Genomic DNA, 22,339 nt, shown 5'->3' with positions numbered 1-22,339 from the left:
GTGCTAAGGAGGGCCGATACACTTAAGTTGGTTGAGAGCTGGAAAGGAAGATAAGCCAGGGAGGAATAGGGGAGAAAGGGAGACTAAATGACTAATCATATAGGGCATGCTGCAATAAATGAAGCATGTCGTTTGCTCCTTTTGTGGGATTAAATCACCATTGTCAATCAATTTTATTCAGGATGTTAATTGTCTATAGAAGTGACTAATCATATAGAACATTCTGCAATAAGCTAGATAGTCAAGACAAGCTTCACCGAAACATGAATATTCAATGAAATAGAAGTTGATCAAATTGCACATTTTACATATTGCAAATTGCATGACTTTCAAACACATAATGGGCTAAACAATATACAAGACTTCAAAATCCAATACAACTAATATGACACTTTCATCACTTAATTTGTTCTGATTTGTATCCCAACTAATGGAATGGAATAAAAATCGTAGCAACATTTAAGTTCCAACCTCTACCACACCACGCAGCTAGAGCATCTACTTAAACTGAATTTGCCAAGATTGTGACCATAAACTATCCATTAACTAATTGAAGATCATTTTCTAAACAAATAATAAAACGTTCTGAAGCTGTACTTTAAAAAATGTTTTAATTAATACTTTTTTTATCGAATAGTAAAAACTTCCTTAAAAAATTTTATTACGATGAGTATGTTAATCTAACCTCCATGTCCTGTTAATGGGGGTGAGCAAAATCTGATTTGATTCGAAAAGCTCGATAAAAAATTTAAATTTTGGAATTAAATAGTTCGAGTTATTTGAGTTGATCGAATTATTCGGATCAAATCAAATAAAAAAAAAATCAAGTTTTTTGGTTTAATTTGAATATGATTTACACAATCGGACTTATCTGAAAATTCGAATAAAAAAAGGCAAAACTACGTTGTTCTGACAAATGTTTATCTTTTTTAAAGTTAAAAGTCAAAACCATTAAGTTAAAAAGGAAAACTACGTCGTTTTGATAAATGTTTACCTATTGAGTTAAAAGGCAAAACTATTATATTGTTTATATAGTTAAATAATCTTGTACTTCATCTACTAGTTAAATAATCGATTCATATAAACGCAACATTGAGTATAAAAAATAGGATTTGTTAACTCGACTCGAAAATTTTTGACTTGATTCGATTAAAAAAAATCAAATTGAATTCGGTTGCTAAAACAGGATTCGTCAACTTGACTAACTCAAATTTTTTTAAAACTTAATTCGACTCGACTCAATCGATTACTCACCTCTATATACCAATATTAAGCTTCACCAAGTTATCCGCATAAGGCTCCCAAGCGGGGTAGTGATTTAAGGAGTTTGGGGCAAAAAAAAAAAAGGAATATAAGCTTTATTATTATTATTATTATTATTATTATTATTATTATTATTATTATTATTATTATTATAGAAATTTATATAATTGAAATCCACGTGGCAGTGCATTATAGTGCCAAATGTCAAAACTTAAACTTATACAATAAAATTTGTTTTCTAAAAAGGCAAATATACCTTCTGTTAATTAATTAAAATATATTAAAAGTATTTTTAAATTGAGGTGATTTAGTTAAATTTTATATAAAAATACAAAAACATAAAATATTTTTATTAGTTTGAGTATATAATATTAAAATGATTTTAAAAATTAAAATACAAATTAGTATGTTCATAAAAAAATTCAAAGTATTATTGCAACAGGAAAAATAAAAAAATGATAATTTAAATAAACAAATGTAATGTTATCTTTATTCCATAAATTTATAAATTTGATTGATTGAATTAATTAAATTAAATTAAATATTTATTTTATTTCAATTATTAATTTATTATTAAAATTAATTAAAAAATGAGATTAGTTTAAATATAATTAAAAAAATTTCATATGTATTTTCGTTATTTTTTTATATTTTGTCTATATATATTAAAAGTGATACTCATTTAATCATATTTAAAACTTAATTATAAAAATAAGTCCCACATTAATATATATATATATATATATATTTATATATATGATTTCTTTATAAATAATGTTATCTTTGTCATTCACATTATTGATAGTCTTTGTATTATGTTTAGATTGTGAATTTAGTTTATGTATTTAAATTTGTTTAATTTTAATTATATATTTTTAATTTTTAAAATTTTAGTTTTAAAGTAAATCTGTAACAATTGAATTTGACAAATCAAATTTTATTATTAATCTTGTACTATGTGTACAAATTGATCATTGTTAGTCCTATACTTTACAAATTTAGTCTCATGATGATAGTTAAATCCTTTAAATAAAATAAGATGATCTTTTATGAGTATTATACGAAAAAAATTTTATTTGTTGGAAAACATTGATTTTAATATTTTTAGTATTTTTTAATATATTATATATTTTTAAAATTTATACAAAATAATATAAAAATTAATACAGGTCGTACCCTAATTTTAACATTTTTATCAAGGTCGGACTTAGATTAAATTTTAAACCTATTTTTTAAGTTGGGCCTAAAATTTTGATTGGTACCAATCCAAAGTCAAACTTACCCATAAACACCTCTAGCAATTGGAATTTTATCTTTAATTCAAATATTATATTGATATAAACTGCCGCAGCCATTTCTGCTTTCATTTTGCTGACTTTCAAGATATGGGTAATCTTCCTTCTTCTTTTATTCTTCGCTCAGTTGTTAATGCTGGAAGCTATCTTTCTAATTTCCACTCTTTTTCTTCTTCTTCTAACACCATTGCTACCCACATCGAAGGCCTAAGTAAGAAACCCATGTCCATGCCCGTTAGAGGAAAGGGAAAAAGAGACCACAGCTTCGATAATGTTGATCATGCTTTGATTTTGTTCAATAAGATGATTGAAAAGTACCCAATGCCTTCAATTGTGGAATTCAATAAATTATTAGGAGCCATTGTTAAGATGAAACATTATCTCATTGTTGTTTCTAAGTATAGACGGATCGAATTATTGGGAGTTTCCCATGATGTTTATTCTATGAGCATCTTGATTAATTGCTTTTGTCAATTAGGTCGAATTGATTTTGGGTTGTCTGTTTTGGGGAAAATGCTGAAGTTAGGTTTTGAACCTAGTGCTGTAACTTTTTCAACCTTGATTAATGGACTTTGTAATCAAAATAAGATTTCTGAGGCTGTTAGCATGTTCGATGGAATGACTGAAAGCGGGTATCAACCTAATTTGATTGTTTACAATATAATGCTTAAGGGGTTGTGTAAGACCGGTAATACTGGTAGAGCTGTTAGGTTTCTAAGGCTGATGGAAAGCAGAGGTTATGAACCCGATATTGTAGCATATAGTACCATCCTTGACTGTCTTTGTAAGAACGGTTTGTTACAGGAGGCTCTCAATCTCTTATCTGAAATGAAGGTTAAAGGCATTAGACCAAATGTCGTTACTTATAGTTGTTTAATTCATGGTATGTGTAATTCGGGCCAGCAGGAGGAGGCTACAAGGCTCTTGGATGAAATGGTGGATAATAATATTTCACTTGATATTGTCACATATAATATATTGATTGGTGCCTTTTGCAAGGAAGGAAAGGTTTCTAAAGCTGTAGAGACCGTTGACTTGATGAGAAAGCAAGGGATTGAGCCCGATGTTGTCAGGTATAATACACTGGTTGATGCGCTTTGCAAGGAAGGAATGGTCTCTGAAGCTGAGGGTTTTGTTTACGCAATGATAAAGCGAGGCATTGAGCCTAATGTTGTTACCCATAATGCATTAATCAACGGCCATTGCTTGCAGAACGAAATGGATAAAGCTAGAAGAGTTTTCAACTTGATGATTGAGAAGGGTTGTGCACCTGATATAGTTACTTATAATATATTGGTTGATGCACATTGCAAGCAAGGGATGGTCTTTGAAGCCAAGGATATTGTTGACTCAATGAGAAAGAGAGGCATTGAGCCTAATGTTGTTACCTATAGTGTGTTAGTTAATGGTCACTGCTTACAGAATGAAATGGATAAAGCTAGAAGGGTTTTCAGCTTGATGATTGAGAAGGGTTGTGCACCTAATATAGTTACTTACAACACCATGATCAATGGATATTGCAAAGCGAAGAGGTTAGTCGAAGCAATGGAACTCTTTCATGAAATATCTCAAAAGGGACCAATCCCGGATACTGTCACATACAACCAATCCCGGATACTGTCACATACAACACTCTTGTGCAAAGTATGTTTCAGTTAGGGAAAGTTTCAACTGCTTGTGAACTTTTTAGAAAGATGCTTGCTTCTGGACAAGTTCCAAATATAGTGACCTGTAACATTGTGCTAGATGGTTTATGTAAAACAGGTCATATCAAAGAGGCATTGGGACTTTTTCAAGGGATGCGAAACAGTGGGTTGGAACTTGATATTGTCCCATATACTATCCTAATTAATGGGTTGTGCAAAGCTGGGCATATCGAAGTTGCAAAGGAATTATTTCATCAACTCTCAGACAATGGTTTAAAACCAAATGTTTACACATATTGTGTAATGATTAACGGACTGTGTAAAGAGGGATTGCCAGATGAAGCATACAGGTTGTTTGGGAGCATGGGAGATAATGACTGTTTGCCTAATAGCTGCTGTTACAATATAATGATTCAGGGGTTCCTTCACAACAGTTATACCTCAAAGGCAAAGCAACTTCTTATGGAAATGGTTGATAAGGGCTTTTTTGCAGATATAGGCACTGCCACCTTATTTATGGATCTCATTGTATACTCTAATAAATCAATCTTGCTCTGAAATGTTTCATAAATTGTGTAAAGATTATCACTCACAATGTGAAACAGTTTGTGACCATTGTACAGTGATAAAAGATTCTAGAAACTTGAATAAGGTTTAGACTTGTAGTAAGTGAGAATCTTGTTGGTGATAATGACAATAGCATTGGTTTCTACCTGCTCAGAACTTTTAACTTCTTAAAAGCGTAGAATTCAATCAAATTTTTCGAAAATTGATTTTTGGAAAATAATATGATATTTTGAAAATGTAAATATTCTTTTGTTCTAATGATTTAGGTAAAACATTCTACATTATTTGATAATTTTAGGTAAAAAATTTAATTACAAAATTATTGTAAAATAAACTATTCATTTTAATCAAACTTAGTTAACTTAATTATTCTCGTAGAATTATTTGTTATAAATTACGTTTTTCCTATAAAAACATCTTTACTAAAACTTAAAATATCTAATACAAGTAGGCAACAAATTACAAAAGGCAATTGGAGGTTTGGGACAAATTTGATTGTGTTCATTCAGTAGACTATATGTTGACTTTAATCCACTGAAGCAACCATACAAACAAACTTGCCTGCAACTGTAACAGTGGTTACTTGAAATACATGTTACAATATGGCTAAGTCTTCTTAAGCACACTAGTATATAGAACCACCTAACTTAAAACAGCAGCACTGACATTCAAATAGGCACAAAATACTACTGCTTGACAGTCCTATAACTGCTCCCAATGATTCGGTGAATCTTCTTTGATGAAACAACAATGAAACCATCATCTTAATTGAACTCAACGATGATCTGCCACCCCAATATAAAGCCTTCAACAACAGCTATCAATCACCATTCTGTAAAAAAACATTTGAGATCGAAAGCATCTTGACTTTGCCTACGAATCTGCCATACCATTACTATCTCTCCCAATTTTTCTAAACAGTACCTCACGAGTGGACATCTTAATCTCATCAATGCTTGCTCAAATGTACCAATATTTCCAAGGCCTAGATTTCTCATTGATACACCAAGTAAGCGCGACTATGGAGTCGGATTCAACCATAAGCTTTCAGTCTTTGATCCACTAGGAATCCAAGAAGAAATGAAGAGCTAACTTAATCTCCATAATTTCAGTGAAATTAGAATCTGGGACACTTTAAGGGACCTGAAACATAGCAATGACATGATCCTTCGAATTTCTAAGAACCTCTCCACACCCTGTTGGACCAAGTTTACCTAATGCCAAACCATCATCGTTAAACTTTAACCAACCTCCATTTGAAGGTTCCCAACGCGCCACACTCTTGGTATGATAGCTACGGATACTCCCTTCACAATCTCACAGACTCTCCCACCACATTGACTCTACAAAATTCACACCTTCCAGCAAGACTTTTATCCAATGCAAAGATCTGAATTTAACCAGAAAAAAGAATCTCCTCTAAATTTAAATCTTTTCATCCAAACTTAGAATCGTTTCATGCACTCCAGAGGGTCCACAAGGCAGCCATAATAGACATCAACCACGAATTAAACAGAGGTTTAGACAACAACTTATCAAAGCATAACGAAAGAAAGGAAAAAACATACCTCTAGGAAGCACCCAACAACATTCCACCATCCAGCAAATTCATATCAGAATTTGTTAACTCGGGCACATTTCAGCAAAATGTGACCAACATCCTTAGATTCCACTTTGCATCAACGGTAGGAGTCCTTTCCAAAATCACCAACCATACAAAACATTGTCGCTTTGGCAGAATGTTCAGGCTCCATAATTTTTTTATAATTGAAGGACAAAGCTGCCATGAGACAGCAATAGATAATCTGAATTTTTTTTTTTTACGGATAAAATCCCTTCTCTTGATGAAATCGCTATAAAAAAGTGAATCATTAATGACCCTTGAATCCAACATAGCCTTCTTAACGCCCTCTTTTAACTATTTGACCTTCTTTCCTTTTGTTTCTTTTGCGAATATCTTTGCCATCTCTTAATTTATTTCGATAGATTTCTTCAATGTGATTATTTGAATATCCAACATCCACTTCGTAATATTTACTACAATATAACTCACTCATAAAAGAAAATTTTATTACATCTCTATGATAACTCGTGTCGTAACCATCTTTAAAGTTTGAATAAAAGGGGTCGACTTGGATTTTGAAAATGTAAACGAAAAAACGGGAGTCGCCACCAATCCTTTTTGATGAGGTGTGATCGAGTCACCTCGTAAAAGTGGTTATTTTTAATAAATGATTTGATTTATTTAAACAACGATTTTGGTCCACGAAATTTAGAAAGACGGGTTCAGGAGTCGGTTACGTACGAGGAAGGATTAGTACCCTCGTAATGCCTAAAAATTGATACCTAGTTGATTACTTAGCGTCTTAGTGTCAAAAATTGAAAACTTGAAAAACTTTGAAATACAATCCTTCCTTTGTAAAAAAACATTCGAACGTTAAAGACCTTCTCGTCTCGAAGCAACAAAATGTCATATTCAGTGAGTTAGGACACAACATCTCGAGTTTTTGAGAATGAGTTTGTCTTTTACTTAAAAATCCGTGTATTTTAACTACTTTTCAAAAGGATATTCGATTAGTAAGGGCGAACGAGGAAAATCAAAACCCAGTAAGTTATGGCACGTTTCCTCAAATTTCCAAACACCGAATATTGCCTTTGCTTGCGAAAAATCATATTTCGAGGTGACAAAATGTCATGCCTGGTAAGTTAGGGCACAACACCTCGTATCTCTGAGAATAAGCATTTTTCAAAACTCGTATTGCGATTTTTAAAAGAATATTCCGTTATTTAGATTAAATTCCGTTATTTAGATTAAATGAGAAAAATCGGAACCCAGTAAGTTAGGGCACGATTCTCGAATTTTCAAATACAGAATATTACTTTTATGAATGGATTATTTTTGTTGGGTAAAGGATGATATAACGTAAATTTGCAAAAACGAAAAGAAATAAATCATAATATTAACAAGCATAATAATAAATGGGTAGCATGAATGACAAAATGAAAGAAATAAACAAACTATATAACTTAAGAAGAGAATAATAGGTAAAAATATTAAAGAATGATAAAAGTAAAATAAATAAGAATAATAGGAATAAGTAAAAGAGGAAACTTTAGCAAACCGATAAATAAATGAGTAACATATAAAATAGTAAAACAAAAAAATAATAATGTTGACAAAAGGTAAAAATGTGTTAATAAGGATAATAAAAATAATATGCTAATAATATAATAGTGATGATAATAATAATAGTAATAAAAATAAAAATAATATAGTAAAAATAATAATAATAGTAATAAAAATAATAATAGTGATATTAGTAGTAGTAGTAATAAAGTAATAGTAATAAAAATAGTACTAATGTCAATAGTAATAAAATAGGAAAATAAAAATTATAAAGATAATAATGATGTAGATAATAATATATACATATATATATATATATATATATATATATATATATATATATATAAAATATAATATAATGATAACGATATGGAATTTATGGGTTTATGGGTTTAATGCTAAGATAATAATAATGGTAAAAATAAAATGGTGGTAATAATAATAATAATAAGATGAAAAATAAAAACAACAATACTAATATATTAAGTTACAATAGTAAAATAATAATAATGATCATGATAATATATTAGATAAAAATAATAAAGTAATAAGTAATAATAATAAGGTATAAATAATAGAAGTAATATTCATAATATGTGTATAAAAAACAGTAATAACAGGATATGTATATATGTATGAAAATAATGATAGTAAGAAAAGTAATAATAATAATAATAGAAGTGATAATAATGACATTAGAATAAAATAAATACATGTACAAGTATAATAATAATTAAAATAATATAATAAAAGAAACAAAAGTGATGAAAAGGACGTAATTGAATCTTAAAACAAACTTTTGGGGCAAATTTAAAATAAATAAAAGTGAAGGGGACCGATTTAAACACGCGAACAATCAGGAGGGCCTAAAGGAGGAAATATCCCGACTCTCCTAAACGATGCTGTTCGGATAGGGGCCAAATTGAAACCGAGATAAATTTCATGGTAGAATTAAAATTAAGAAAAAAACTTAATTGCTAAATCATGAAAAAGCAGAGGGGCAAAAATCGCAAATAACCCCTCCGCTTCAAAAAACACGCGGATCCTGTCGTTGGGGTGGGTTGGATCAGGTTGGCCTCCCCAAAACGACATCGTTTTGGCGTCTGGGGAGGCCAATGAAAACGATGCCGTTTCTTTAGTGTTATAAAAGCAATTTTTTTTTATAAAAAATTCATTTTTCCTTTGCTTCAGAAAAAAAAGGGGGGGTTCTCTGTTCTCTCTGGCCAAAGCCAGAATCTGGCAAGGAAGCCACAATGGGATTGTCGCCGACCACTGTCGCCGGCCACCGCACGCTGAAAGGTAAATTTTTTTTATATATATTTTGTATTTTTATATGACTATATATATATGTTGTTTTTTTAAAAAAAATAAATAAAGAAATATGTGTATGTGTATTTGGAGGAAGAAGAAAAGAAAAATAAGCAAAAAAAAAGGATTGAGACCTTTGCACGATGAATCTTTTTGGTTAGTTTGCTGTGTTCTTTGTTTGAATCTGCTTCTCTTTTTTGTATTCAAAGAAAAGGAAAAAAAAATCCCCTTTACATTGATAGATCTTGGCCTTTTATAGTCGAAAAAATGTATTACATTTTGATTTTCTTTCTATTCCTACGTTCGACTGTTTGGGCTGTTGTCTCTGCTTTTTTACTTTCTTTTACAGGTTCAAAAGGTCAAACATCGACAGTGGCAAGTGGTGAGGTGACAATGGCAGTGGCAGCAGGTTAGGGGCGGTGCGGTGCCTGGCTACGGGGGCTGATTAAGGTTTTAGCTTTTTTAAAACCCTAAATTTGGCTAGTTGGGTCAGGAATTTGGGCCTGTGTGGGTTTGGGTCAAAAGAAGTTGTAATGGGTCTTGGTTTTGGGTAGGTCTGTTTAGATTGGGTTTTTTGTTTGGGTCAAAAGTTGTAAAAGGGGCCCGGACAAAATGGGCTTGTACAGCTGTCCCTCTTTGCTTGTTGTCGTGTAACGAGAACAGAGCAAAGACTCTCAAGAAAGACCAGTTTGGCTCGGCCGCGTCGAGTCTTGACTTCTTTGGTGCTCCTCATCTTTAGGTATCGTTCAGCCTACTGCATCTTGTTGCTCTAATTCGCTCCACTGCTCCACTGTAACTTTAGTGAGATAAGGTTTGTTTTGATCTGCTCTACTGTAACTTCAGAGAGATAAGATCTGTTTATTCATAGCTTCAATCTGTTCCTATTGCAACTTCAGGGAAATGAGATTTGTTATCTTCAATTTGCTCCGCTGAAACTTTGAGGAGATCTGCTATGGCTTCTAACCTCTTCAGTGCCATTTCAAGGAGAAGAGATTTGTAATTTCCAGCCTGTTACCCTACTGCTTAGGGGTTTGAGGCCCATCACCTCTGATCTGTTTCCCTACTGCTTAGGGGGCTAAGATCTGTAAATTCAGCCTGTTACCTTACTGCTTAAGGGTTTAAGGCCTGTCACCTTCGATCTGCTTCCCTACTGCTTAGGGGGGTAAGATCTGTAAATTCAACCTGTTACCCTACTATTTAGGGGTTTAAGGCCCATTGCCTTCAATTTGTTTCCCTACGGCTTAGGGGGATAAGATCTGTAAATTTAGCCTGTTACCCTACTGCTTAGGGGGTTAAGGCTTGTGAATTCATTGATTCTAGGGACATGACCTGTAGAATCGGTTCCATGTATCTATGCTTATGTCAAAGAATTAGGATGCTATGATCGAAATGAATCAAATGTTCCTAACTAGATGTGCTAGGAATGATCTATAAATGCATGAGTGCAGAACGTTGTGAGAATGGATCCCTTTTTAATGTTTGGGTTGTCATTGCTCTTTTTTTATCGAGGTTCTTTCACTGAAACGGTACCCTGTCTCCTGGTTCAGCTTAGTTCTTTGAACAGAAAACCCGAAGAGGTAGTCCTAATTTAAACTCTTTCTTCTCAAATGTTTCCAATCTTTAAGTTTGGTTAGTTCTAAATAATAGCCCTGTTTTAGGTTCCTGTACTATTTAGAAACTTTCAGAGTATTATGCAAAACTTCTTTTACGAAAGTGTCATTAGTCAATTAATCATTATTTCAATGCAGAATGCTTGAGAAAGATCGTAACAATGACAAAACTGAAATTTTTCAGAAACAAAATTTGAAGGGAATAGATTAATCACAGACAACAAACATTGCTGGAATACAAAACGAATAAAAAGAAAATAGATGCCATAGATATCGCAGCGTGAGCTTCTCTGTACGAACTTCTTGAAGACTCCCTTTTTTCCCACTATGTGTTTAGGGGATCTAGAGTACCCTTGTAGATGCCCCCAAGATGTAACACCTCTCCTCCTTGTTAATTTAGGTATCGTAAGACTGCTATATGCCTCTCCTTCAGAATTTGAATCGCCCTTTACGGGTTTTCAATTCAAAATCCCTTTGGTTTCAAGGTGCCCTTTGTGAGTTTTCACTTTGGCCTCTCCCTTTTTTTTTTTCTTTTTTTTAGGTGAAGTATTTCTTAACCGAATCTGAATTCACAGGATTAGGTAAAGTCTTGCCATCCATTTTGGCCAATATCAATGCTCCTCCAGAAAAGGCCTTCTTTACCACATAAGGTCCTTCCCAATTCGGCATCTATTTTCCTCTGAAATCCTTTTGTATGGGTAGGATCTTTTTCAATACTAGGTCTCCCTCGTGGAATTCTCTAGGATGAACCTTTTTGTTGTAAGCTCGTATTATTCGCTTTTGGTACATCTGACCATGGCGGATAGCCCTTGTCTCTTTTCTTCAATCAAATTCAATTGATCGTATCGGGGTTGGATCCATTCTACTTCATCCAACTTTACTTCTGACAAAACTTTGAGGGAAGGAATCTCGACCTCGATAGGTAAAACTGCCTCCATTCCATAGACTAATAAGAAAGGCGTTACCTTGGTGGAAATCCTGACAGATGTTCGATAAGCATAGAGGGTGAATGGTAACTTTTCGTGCTAGTCTTTATAAATTTCACTCATTTTCCCCACAATCTTCTTAATGTTTTTATTAGCTGCCTCAACTGCACCGTTCATCTTTGGGCGATACGGTGACTAGTTGTGGTCTGATCTTGAACTGACTGCAGACATCCGCTATCATGCTGTTGTTCAAATTCAATGCATTGTCAAATATGATCCTTTCTGGCATTCCATATCGACAAATGATTTCCTTTTTTAGGAACTTGCTAACTGTTGATTTAGTAACGTTGGCATATGAAGCGGCTTCTACCCACTTGGTGAAATAATCGATGACCACAAAGATGAAACGATGCCCATTTGAAGCTTTTGGTGAAATTGACCCAATTACATCAATGCCCCACATCGAGAAAGGCCATGGAGAAGTCATAACATGTAGAGGTGAAGGAGGCATATTAATCTTGTCTCCATAGATTTGGCACTTATGACATCTTTTGGTGTAGTTAATACAGTCTCCTTCCATGGTAGACCAATAATAACCAAACCTCATAATTTGCTTGGCCATTGTAAAGCCATTAGCGTGTGTCCCATAGATACCCTCATGGATTTCTTCCAAGATTTTCTTAGCCTCAATAGCGTCTACACATCTTAACAGTACCTGATCCTTCTTTCTTTTGTATAGGATCTCCCCATCTAAGACATACTCACTGGCCAGTCTTCTCAACATTCTTTTTTTTGTTCTCAGTAGCTTGGTCGGGGTACTCACGATTCTTCACATATCGCAGGATATCGTGGTATGAATGGTGATCATCATTTTCTGCTTCTTCTTCGAGGTTGCAACAATGAGCTGGAGCCTCATAAATACTCATTTGGATTGGTTTCAAATTTTCTTATTTGTTCACCTTGATCATAGAAGCTAAAGTTGTTAGGGCATCGACCATTTGATTTTCTTCTCGCGGGAGGTAGCAGAAGACAATATCATCAAACTCTTTAATCAATTCAAGGATCAGCCTTTGATAATTGATCAATTTGGGGTCTCTCGTCTCCCATTCACCTTTGAGTTGATAAATCACGAGGGCAGAATCTCTATATACCTTTAACACCTTGATTTTACGCTCTATGGCTGTGCGAATTCCCATGATGTATGCTTCGTATTCTGCCATATTGTTCGTGCAGTCAAAATCCAATTTACTAGTGAAGGGATAATGATCTCAGTTTAGGGATACTAGGACTGCCCCGATTCCGTTGCCCACAGTATTTGATGCTCCGTCAAAGTTTAGCTTCCAAGGATGACCTTTTTAAGGGTCTTCTTTAGTGGTTGCTACGTACATTAGATCTTCATTTGGAAAGTTAAAGTTCAGGGGTTCGTAGTCCTCTAGGGCTCTAGTGGCTAGAAAATCTGCTATTACACTCCTTTTTACAGCCTTCTGGTTCACATAGACTATATTGAATTCAGAAAGTAGAATTTGCTATCCGGCCATTCTCCCGTTCAAAGCAGTCGACTCCATCAAGTACTTCAGAGGGTCCATTTTAGAGATTAGCCAAGTTGTGTGATACAACATGTATTGTCTCAGTCTTCGGGTTGTCCAGATTAGGGCATAACGCAACTTTTCAATTGGCGAGTATCTTGTTTCACACTCAGTGAACTTCTTACTGAGGTAATATATCGCTCTTTCTTTCCTTCCTGACTCATCGTGCTGGCCAAGCACATATCCCATAGAATTTTCAAACACCGTTAAATACAGTATCAATGGCTTGTCTGGACTAGGCGGTGTCAACACTAGGGCATTTAAAAAATATTGCTTAACATTGTCAAAAGTTTTCTGGCACTCATCGTCCTAAACACTAGGGTTGTGTTTCTTAAGGAGACGGAATATGGGGTCACATTTCTCGGTTAGTTGTGAAATGAACCGAGCGATGTAATTTAGTCTTCCTAGGAATCCCCGGACTTCCTTTTGAGTACGCGGTGGAAGTAACTCTTGTATGGCTTTGACTTTATCTGGGTCAATCTCAATCCCTTTTTCACTGACTACGAATCTTAGCAGTGTTCCTGACCTGGCCCCGAAAGTACACTTTGCTTATTTTTTTTATATATATTTTGTATTTTTTATATGACTATATATATATGTTATTTTTTTAAAAAATAAATAAAGAAATATGTCTATGTGTATCCGGAGGAAGAAGAAAAGAAAAATAAGTAAAAAAAAAAAAGATTGGGACCTTTGCACGATGAATCTCTTTGGTTAGTTTGCTGTGTTCTTTGTTTGAATCTGTTTCTCTTTTTTGTATTCAAAGAAAAGGAAAAAAATCCCCTTTACATTGATAGATCTTGGCCTTTTATAGTCGAAAAAATGTATTACATTTTGATTTTCTTTCTATTCCTATTGTTCGACTGTTTGGGCTGTTGTCTCTGCTTTTTTACTTTCTTTTGCAGGTTCAAAAGGTCAAATATTGACAGGCAAGTGGTGAGGTGACAATGGCGGTGGCAGCAGGCTAGGGGGGTGCGGTGCTAGGCTATGGGGGCTGATTAGGGTTTCAACTTTTTTGAAACCCTAAATTTGGCTAGTCGGGTCAGGAATTTGGGCCTGTGTGGGTTTGGGTCAAAAGAAGTTGTAATAGGTCTTGGTTTTGGGTAGGTCTGTTTAGATTGGGTTTTTTGTTTGGGTCAAAAGTTGTAAAAGGGGCCCGGGCAAAATGGGCTTGTACAACTCGTAGAGACAATAAAATATAAAATACTATATACAAAATCAAAACCAGCTACAAATACCGCACAATACCATAGTTTTTCTTACATAGAGATGATTTTGCTAACCAATCAATATGATCATTGAACACCATCTAATTTTTTATATTATGTTGTTCTACTAGATGCAAAATTACAACTATAGGTAGAACAAAAAAAACATATAACTACATAACATAGTTGCAAGCTCTATGGCTAGGATTGGAAGAAATTTAGGAATGGTGTTGAGTCTCTTTGAAAATATTCCTAATGCTACTGTTAGTCTTGCGCAGATGGATAAAGGGTCAATTTCTAGATGTGTAGAAAACTACAGTAATTCTGGTGCTTAGATTCTTATGAGCGTCTTTGGCAACCAAATAAAAACTTTAAGTTAAGCTTAAACTAAACAATCAAAGCAAATGTTATGGCAAAAATATATATGTTTAATGAGAAATGAGCGGAGCCTAAGCGGTTCAAGCCTATGTGATCAATACTAGCATAACTCTTTCAACCTTACCAAGATAGTGGCATCGCTTGAATGATGATTCTAATGAGAACCAAATTGTGTTTTTAATAAGAATTTCTACCTTCGTTTATGATTATGTTGGTAATTTACAACTATTATCATATAACTACTTAATCAAGTTTCCTTTTTTTTTCTTTTTTATATTCCTTAAAAATAATTTTACAATTAACAGATTTCAAAATTATTTTGAATAAGGTAGTTAGTATCGTATTGGTGGGTATACCATTTTTCTCTTTGTAGTACCGACATATTTCAGTGTACCGTTTATGTTTGATTAGCACTACGGTGTGTATATTGGTGTGTTGATGGATTGATCCGCATATCCGTCATTAATCTGAGTCAATTAATAGGGGCCCAAAATAACTAAAAGAGTGTAAATTATATTGATATATGAATATGCTAAAAACATGGATATTGAGATTAATTTGTGTTATATGAGATGAGAGGCTATTACCTGGTCGATATTTTGATAACCGATAGAGTGAAATGAATATCCTAAGGATGATTAATAGTTGGACAATTTGAAATCTATGTGATTTGTGGTGATGATAATGTAAGGTTTGTTAATTTGTAAAGTAGTGATTCCCAACAATGCTAATTTAGTTTAATTTCAAATTTTATATATTGATTTTAAATTATGTTAGCACCGCTAAATATTCAATACCCAACGTACAATTATGTTTTTTTTTGTGTAGTCAAGGTCAGTATCTCAGCTTTAGCTCGGGTTAAGTTAGTGTTCCTTTATATGTATATTTGTTATTAACGACATGTGCCTAGGTTGAGTCAACCAATTATATGCTATTTTTGCTATTTTGGCTATTTTGGTACACTTCTACATCTAGGCGCTTGTCGAACCTTTTAAGTATCCGAAGGTTGAATTTGGTCATCTAATTTTGTCATTTATATTAATGGTTTTGCTTAATTGATAATTGCCCAATTATACGAACCAATCATGTACAAAATAGTGTGGTTCTAACTTGTTTGCATGTGTTATGATGTGGTAATTATGTGTGCATCGATTTCGTATGTTAATGATATAGGTTAGGTGACTTTTGGAACTCATTTTCATGCTTAAATCATTACATTTTGGACTATTTGGAGTGCTAGTCTCGAGACACAATGGTCAAGTCTCGAGATACTGTGAACAAAATTAACCATTTTAAGTATTTATTGGTAATGGTCTCGAGAAACGTTGAACATGCCTCCAGAAATCAATTCTCAAGGCTCTTGACAAGTGCCACTTGGTCTTGAAATAAGTACACATCGAATGTAGGGATCAAAACAGGGGAAACTTATCTCCAAACACTTAATTAAAGTTTGATAGATAGGTTTGGATTCGAGTCCCGACTCTATATTTAACCTCAAGTAACACCGATGCATGTTTAATAAGGTTGTGAAACACCTAGTATGCATGATTATGTTTGTAATAGAAAAAGGTTTTGAATTATACTATGATTATATGCTTAAATTATTTCGTAATTAAATCTGGATATTCTGAGTTGCATCAGTAACGTAACGTGATGCCACGCATTCAGATTCGAGAATCAGGTCGGGTGTGGGGTGTCACACTAATGGATACTGATGGAAGTCCGATTAAAGCTTGAAAACAAGATTAGCTATCAAGGATTCTAAACCATTTATGGAAGTCCGATTAAAGTTGATAATCTTCTTAAAGGGAAGAAGATGAGACAATTGGTGATGGTGTTGATCAAATAAAGGATCGGATGGTGGTGCAACGTGTGGCGGCTAGGGTGTTTCTAGTGAAGGAAAACAAAGAAATCGAAATGAAAAGAAAGATGGGAGAAGGAGAAGGGGTGTTTGAATGTGGTCATTGCTGAAGATGACACTAAATGGTGAGGGTAGCTACTGTGGTGGAAAAATGGAAAAAATTCTTGGCTAGAATTAAAAAAAAAGGGGGGGGGGACTTTGTTTGTATATGAAGAAAGAGATAATAAATAGAAAAAGATAATGTTTAAAAGATCTTAAAAGGATCCAATTTAACTTACGAGGGTTCAACCCACCCATGTATTGATCCATTCCAATTGAACCTTGAAAAGCAAACCTGAAGCCCATTACAAAAGTAGACCTATTAGTCTATCATTGGCTGTGGGTAGATCTGTCCATAAGTAGCTTGGCCCAAAGGTCAGTGCAAAAAGTGAGAGGGTTTGAATAAAATATATGTTCAAAAAATAAGCTTGAGCAAAAAAAAAAAAAGAAAAAAGAAAAGGGTTGAGCAAAAAAAAAAAAAGAAAAAAGAAAAGGGTTGTACTCAAGTAAAGTTTTTTGTCCCAGGCCCAACCCAAATTTGAAAAAAAAAAATTGCTGTTTCCCCCACTGTTTTACTACCATTCACTATTATATTACTATTATTTTTTTCTTATTGTTTGGATATTGTATAGCTCTTATTTTATTGTTATTTTTACTACTATTTTAGAGGCATTTGCTCGTTAAGTTGCATATATTTTAGTGTTATTTTAGTATAAATATTTTTAATTATTTTTAATTTGTTGGTAAACATTTATTTTAATGTTATTAGTGTTTTTGATTTATTATATATTTTTAATTTTTTATATAAAAATTTTAATACAGGCGGACGGGATCGGACCTGTGCTTGAGCAAAATTTTAGACGTATTTTTCAGGCCGAGCCGAGCTCAAATCTATCAATCGGACCTAAAATTTTGTTGTTTTAAATGGCAGGTTTTGATGTTCCAACACAATTAACAAGGACGATATCACGGAGAAAGGTGCAATATTTTGTTGAAGATGCATCATTTCTCCAATTAACCAGAATGCCCTTTTTCAGGCTTTGCTTTTTTAAAAATTTAGTGTTTAGATCTTAGGTGAACAAAATTTGGACTCCATTATTCTTAATCATTTTAGAGAGGTCTAAAGGCAAGGCAATGTCTTGGGCACTAAGGTAATTAGTTGATTAGGTCATCTCTGATGAGATGAGATTAATAGTCAACTATGTACACAAGTAACAAACGAGGAGATCAGATCAGTTTTCCAAAAATTTTATCATCGTTTAGGGGACATCATTGGTGTCGTAAAAAGTTTTTTTGAAAGCAGTCATGTGTTAAGGGAGATGAAACATAATAATGTTTCTTGATGTTAGATATGCAATGGCTGTTTAAATCATGAATCATGATTGATGAAAATGAGACGAATAACTGATGTCTTTCTTGATGTTCGGGTTCGATTAGGAGCTGAAGAAAGAAGCGGCTATTAAGGTTATCGATTTAGAGGAATCGTAAGTTGATGGCTTTGTTACTTTTGTTTAATTTATTCCTCATATATTCGAGTTTTAAAGGCAGGTGGTTGCTGTGTGCAAGATAGTCTTGTTTACGATCTTCCATTTGTTTAAATATTAACTTGCTCTCTTTCCCTCATCTCCCTCTTACTCAGGGTGTCTATGTAGACTCGTGGGTTTTTCAGGTGAGAAAACCACTTTTTCCTGGTAAATAAGCATCAGTAGTTTGTGTGAGTTCAGCAAAACAAATTTATCTTCCCATTCATCCATAGAAGTCCCATTATATATATCTTCGACTTGTATGGGAGTTTGCTGATGCATTTGTTTACTGCAAGTAGACTTGGAATGTAACAACTTCCCATTGCTTATTGTTTGTTTTGCTCTTCATATTTCATCTCTTTCTTATGCATGCTTTCTTTTTATTTTATTTGTTCATGTTGCAGTGAGGATGAAATGGAGGACATCCAGAAGGTATTCCCTTACTTTCTTACGAGCTACCATCTTACTAGGGTTGAATGCTTATATATAGGAGGGGAGTATTTTTGTTTCTTTGGTAGAATAATGAAGGGAAAAACTACAGAAAGTTAATACCCTTGCAGCCTATCGCCAACAGTCCCTGTACTGTCCTTGCAAAGAATGCTCCTCAGTGCAGCCGGTGGATTCAGCAGCCTGCTTAGGCCAAATGGCTTCCCAGAGAATGTGGCGTATCTTGACCTTCCTTTGCAGATCCTAAAGAGCTCGAATTGTGCGTACTAGCGATATACTATGCTTAGCAACAGACTCATCCGATATGATGCAGACAGCAGCAGCACTCTCGCTCTCAATCTCCACACACCTAAAGCCTTGCATCCAAAGAAGATTCAAACCGTCCAAAATTGGCCACAATTCAGCTTCAAGCAGCAAGCAACATCCCAGATTTCTAGTAAATTCCCACAACCATGATCTATTCCTGTCACGCACCACTCCACTGGCCGATGCAGCATGCGTATCTGACTTCCATGCCCCATTCTTATTAAGCTTCATAAAGTTATCTGCAGGGACTCCCAAGCAGGGTAGTAATTTAAGGTATATATAATTTAGGCTTTTTTCCTATTATAGAAAATTAACATAATTGAAATCCACGTGGCAGTACATTATAGTGCAAAATTTTAAAACTTGAACTTATACAATAATTAAAAGGGGTATTAAATGTGCATCCTAACTCACCCTTATTTCTATTGGCATAGTCATTATTGTCAATACAGGAAGACGTGAGTTTGAATGTGTTAAAGTGCATTATCCTCTTATTTATGGGTTGAAGAAGGGTTATGGGTAATTCTAAACATTAGATATAATCATAACTTATAATGAGATTGTTCAAAAAATTGTTCAAAAAATAATCAATTAAGATAAATTTAATCAATCAATTAAGACAAAACTTCCTATTAATCTCATGTGGCTAAAAAAGATTCCACTTTGCTTCCAATCACTCACACTACCCCCAAAATATTAAAATGTTATGATTTTCTTTCTAAAATGACCAATTGGTAATGTATGAATTTATGTGTTTCATGGATGAAAATTTAAAATTCAATATATTTTTCTATAAAAATAAAATATATTTTTAAAAATTCAACAATATTTAAACTAGTCATTGGAATTCATATTTAATAAATAGAAACATTTTATATAAATTTAATTATAAAATAAAATAACTTTTTACTATTATTTTAAATAATAAATTAAATTTTAGGTAAATTACATTAACAATCACCCAACTTTGGGGTAACTGACAAAGTAGTCACCTAGGTTTCATTTCAGTCACTCAACTTTCAAAAAGCAACAAAACAGTCCTTTTTGCCGTTTTTCATCACAGACGTCACGGCAAAGTGACGTGGCATGTGACGGCGTCCTTGGTGTCAACCTTAAGTCCAGCTGGCCGGTTACTCACACTTTAACAATTGTAGCAACACCATTTTAGGGTTAGAGAAAAAGAAAAAAAAAGAAGAAGAAGAAGAGGAGGAGAAGAAGAAGAAGGAGAAGAGGAAAAATAGAGATGCCTAAAGTGATTCCGGTGTGCTATTGTGGAAACCCAGCCAAATTAAACATGTCTTGGTCCAATGACAACCCAGGTAGGAGGTTTTTGGGTGTAAGAAATTTGGCAATGGATTTCGAAATCCATGTCAGTTTTGCAGCTGGTTTGATCTGCCATTGACGCCCCGTTCAAAATTTGTAGTGTTGGGTCTTCTGAAAAAAGTGAGGACACTGGAGGATGCAAGGAATAGGGAGAGAAGAACACTGGACAATTGAACAGATGTGAATTGTAGGGAAATTTACCAAAAATTTCAGTGACTATATGCCTAAGTTTATCAACAGTAGCAATCATAGGCAAATTTACAAAAAAATCATCTGCCTAAGTTAATAAATCAGTAGCAGGCAAATTTACACATTTTCAAAAAGTTAACAAAATGCGGTCTGTTCACATCATTGTAATAACCCAAATTTGCTCGGCCCAGAAAATAAAAAACCAAAAAATAAATAAAAACAAAAATAATAAAAAGTCCTTTACAGTCCATTTACAAATCACGCCAGTAGCCCATTACACTTAAATGCCCTTTAACCCGAACTAGACCCAAATTAATAAGGCTTCCAGAAGCTTCATGCCACAAACTCCAAACATCACACCCCTTTGTCTCGCGCCGTTTCAGTGACCCCTCATCGACGCCGTGACTACCGTAATCTGCGCACGAATCAACGCCCCATCGTCGTCAGATTTCTCGCTAGTACCTGCAAAAAAGGAAAGAAGAACAATAGAGGCAATACAAATATGGCAGGGAATAAAATAAACATTGTAAATATTATTTTCAGTGGCTATAAGAGCCCGAATCAAAATGATGTAAAGCACGGTTTTTTTTAACGGAGATATACAATAAAAATACAACAGTTTATCAAAGAAAACAGAGATGATTAGTTCTTTACCTTCTCTTCTTTTTGCAAACATATACAAATGTCATTAAAATAAAAGGAAAGGGGGTTTACTGTTGGATTTGCGCTAAAAATCGTAGCTTTTTAGCTTCCGGCCGTCGTTATCGGCGGGCTCGACGATGGCGCGTGGGTGCGTGTGCCCGATGACTGGAGCTTGGTCTATCGGAGGCTGAAGCCCAGAGGGTTTCTTCCCTTTCCCTTTTCAGAGGATTTTTTTTGTTTTTTTTTTTAAACCTGAAGCTAAAAATGAATTTTCAAGTTTTTTTTTGTATTTATAAATGACCTATACGATATCGTTTTGGGGTGACCGTTTAGTAACCAAAATGGCGTCGTTTCAAGGCTGAGGTTCCGCGTGTTGACCCATGACTCGGAAAGGATCCGCGTGTTTTTGCTAAAAGGGCTAATTGCCCAATTGGTCCTTCCGAATTTTAAATATTTATAATTTCATTTTATTTTTATTATAATTTGGCCTAGACCTTTTATTATTGTTTTAATTTAGTCCTGCTATAATAAAGGCCAAATCGCCCAGTGAGTCCCTCAGCTTTATAGCGTGTTTCAATTGGGTCCCTTTTTATTTTTTAAAATTTCACCCCAGATTTTTATTTCCATTTAATTTTAATCCTTCTATTTTTATATAATTTATTTATTTTAAATATTTTATATATTATTTATTTTACTATAAACAATATGTATATATAAATAATCTATTATAAATATATTATTTTTACTTATGCGCTATTTATTATTATTAACCTATATTTTATTTATATATTTTATAATATATTATATCATTTTTTTACTATATGTATTATTCATTATATTATTTTTATTATATTACTTCAATATTTATTATTATGTATAATTTTAAAATTTGTGAATGATTATTAAAAATATATATATCATTATTTAAATATTTAGCATATTATTCTAAAATTTATTATAAAGTTTTGCACATATTTAATATAGTATTATTTATATAAATATATATTAAGCTATTATATTATATAGTATATTTTATTCTTTTTTTAAAAATTTCTCTTTTATTATTTATATATTGCTTTAAATATTTTTTTACCT

General features: G+C 33.5%; 1 protein-coding gene and 1 long non-coding RNA gene across 3 annotated transcripts; one reads left to right on the top strand and one right to left on the bottom strand.

Moving 5' to 3' along the window:
* The first annotated feature begins 2,648 nt into the window (after window positions 1–2,648).
* Window positions 2,649–4,762, top strand: LOC108451537 (pentatricopeptide repeat-containing protein At1g63080, mitochondrial-like). Its single transcript, XM_053027619.1, has 2 exons — window positions 2,649–4,090; window positions 4,249–4,762. Exons 1-2 carry the CDS (start codon window positions 2,649–2,651, stop codon window positions 4,760–4,762), a joined length of 1,956 nt encoding a protein of 651 aa, XP_052883579.1.
* A 16,050-nt stretch (window positions 4,763–20,812) lies between these two features.
* LOC128293308 (uncharacterized) lies at window positions 20,813–21,498 on the bottom strand. 2 transcript variants are annotated; one of them, XR_008283481.1, is made up of 2 exons: window positions 21,257–21,498; window positions 20,813–21,064 (listed from the first exon to the last, which is right to left on the bottom strand). It is a non-coding gene; the product is annotated as an uncharacterized LOC128293308 (long non-coding RNA). The 2 variants fall into 2 exon arrangements; XR_008283482.1 differs by having other exon boundaries at window positions 21,317–21,498.
* Between the last annotated feature and the right edge of the window lie 841 nt (window positions 21,499–22,339).

The sequence above is a fragment of the Gossypium arboreum genome, chromosome 5, assembly GCF_025698485.1.
Source record: "Gossypium arboreum isolate Shixiya-1 chromosome 5, ASM2569848v2, whole genome shotgun sequence".
NCBI lineage: Eukaryota > Viridiplantae > Streptophyta > Magnoliopsida > Malvales > Malvaceae > Gossypium > Gossypium arboreum.
This window is presented reverse-complemented; position numbering and strand designations above follow the sequence as displayed.